This window comes from Camelina sativa, chromosome 12, assembly GCF_000633955.1.
Source record: "Camelina sativa cultivar DH55 chromosome 12, Cs, whole genome shotgun sequence".
NCBI classification, from domain to species: Eukaryota; Viridiplantae; Streptophyta; class Magnoliopsida; order Brassicales; family Brassicaceae; genus Camelina; species Camelina sativa.
In genome coordinates, this window is record NC_025696.1 from 13826381 (window position 1) to 13828693 (window position 2313).

At 40.4% G+C, this 2313-nt stretch overlaps 1 protein-coding gene across 1 annotated transcript; it reads right to left on the bottom strand.

The window, feature by feature from the left end:
• On the bottom strand, positions 3-2313 carry LOC104733490 (abscisic acid 8'-hydroxylase 1; the record flags this gene model as incomplete). Its single annotated transcript, XM_010453067.2, has 7 exons — positions 1865-2313; positions 1459-1777; positions 915-1301; positions 629-794; positions 439-545; positions 219-337; positions 3-96 (listed from the first exon to the last, which is right to left on the bottom strand). Coding segments are annotated over exons 1-7 (1392 nt in total), but the record flags the coding sequence as incomplete, so codon positions are not given.

A 2313-nucleotide genomic window follows, 5' to 3' on the forward strand; every position in this document is an offset into this window, starting at 1 on the left:
ATCTCCGACTTCCGGGCCAACATAATGGGCAGTCCGTTTTGGGGGAGCGCGAATGGCCCATACTGAATCCCGTCGCTCGCTCCAACGATCGACCAGCTGAAATTACAAAACTACCCCTCATCAGAAACACTTCTATTTTCTCGAATATCATAAAACTCGAAAATAGAGAATAACAAAAAAGTAAAGAGGAGGTGTAATAAGTAAGTAGTACAACACACCTGTACTTGGTGGTCAGATGATGGATCATGATAGACATCTCAAGCTTGGCTAATTCATTACCAGGACAGGAGTGGGTTCCATTGCCAAATGGCATGAACGTATTGGGTTTTGGAGCCACCTATTATATCAAACCAACTCATGTTAAATGTAAAAAATCATACTCCAACACACACACACAAAAAACATTTGTATTATTGTTGTATTCTCAATAATTGTTACCTCGAATCTTGATGGATCAAATTTTCCAGGATTTTTAAAAATATCAGCACTATGATGAATGTTTCTGAAAAGTGGCAAAACTTTCCATCCTTTAGGTATCAAATATCCTGTAAAAACCATAGAATCATTAGTTTAAAAATTCAACTCGTGGATCATCCGGTTATTTTAATCGGTTAAATCGTATGTATACCTTCGTATTCAACATCTTCCACAGCTTCTCTGAATGTAAAAGATAAGATTGAAGCCACTCTTAATGTTTCTTGGATGACTCTCAAAGTTAATGGCATCTTCTTTGTATCTCCCCAAGTTAGAGACTCTCCTTCTTCTTTGTCTTTCCTTATCGCCATTTGTTCTTCCTGTAAATGAAAATACCAAAAACGCCCATGAGTAAACAAACAAAACTACGAAACTGCCACTCCTCTCAGATTTTAATACCAATAAGGACGACAAAATACGTGTCCGTATTTGTTACTTACAGTAACGGCTTCGAGAACGTTGGGATTCTCGGCCAAGTACTTGAGGATCCACGTCATCACACTCGCCGTCGTGTCTCTGGCCGCGAAGATGACTCCGATGATGTTGTCGGCGATCTGTTCGTCGGTCAGCTCTTCTTTGTCTCCCATGAATGATCCGAGTAGATCGTTCTGTGAGGAACCGTTTTGTCTTCTCTTTGATAAGATTCTGGCGAGGATCTGTGAGAGCTCCTTGCGAGCTTTCATGGATTTGTTGAAAAGTGTTCCGGGGAGGTTCACTGGCATCGAATTGTAACCTTTCTCGAGAATGTAGTAGCATCGTTTTAGATCTTCTCTGTATAAAACCTCGTCTTTTCCGAAGATCGAGAGCAAGGCCACGTTGAAGGTGTACTGATCAAACAAAAACAAGATTATAAAAAACAGTTTAGATCATAACAAAGTTAGAGTATTGCTCTGTTTTTCAAAACAGAGGAAGTATGTGTCTTGTTCTGTTTCTAGCAGAGTAAAAAAACAGAGGAGAGAAACAGAGGAAACAGGGGAGCCTTACAGTTTTCATTTCTTGGTAAGTGTTGATCATTGTTCCATCCCAGTTACGGAGAGAATCTTGAGCGATAGATTCGATATTGGGAACCATGTTTCGGATAGAATCAGGCATGAAAGCACGAAGAACAAGCTTCCTGAGTTTAGCGTGATAGTCACCTTGGTGGAAGAAGATGGCTTGTTTACCTAACATCCTCTCTTTACTCGCCGGAAAAGTCGGTTTGAAGAGATGAGATTTCGTAACCAGAACGAACTTGGCCGCCTCTGGACTCGAGATCATCACACATGGACATCCCAATACATGGGTCTTAAACACCGATCCATACCTGGCAACAACAAAAAACATCATCATAACAGAATTATTATTAAATTGCTTCTCAAAAGTTTAAATTTTTTTTCAAAAAAAAACCGACCTTTTCTGTTTGGATTGGAAAAAGACATTTGGGTCTTGAGAATAAAGTTGGAAGGTTTCGCCGACGTAAGGCCAACCCATTGTTCCCGGTGGGAGTGGAAGTTTCGAGGATCCACGGCGGCGCTGTGAGATTAGACACCGGAGAAAGTAAAGGAAGAAAGCTCCGGCGAGGAGAGTGAGAACCATGGCGGAGAAATCCATTTTCTTTGATCAGAAACAAAAACAAACCCACTTCGTGTTTTGACACAGTGGGAAGGGAGAAGTAGCTGAACAAGAAAGAACTTGTGACTCGAACTTATATAAAAACAAAACAAAACTGAACTCTTTTTTTTTTTTTTTATGTTTTTGTTTTGGTGTGTAATGGGGGAGATGTTTGTGATGCAAACCAAGTGGGAAATGTGAATGGGTTTTATAGGCTATTCTCATAAGGTGGAGGAGGAGAGAGAGGAG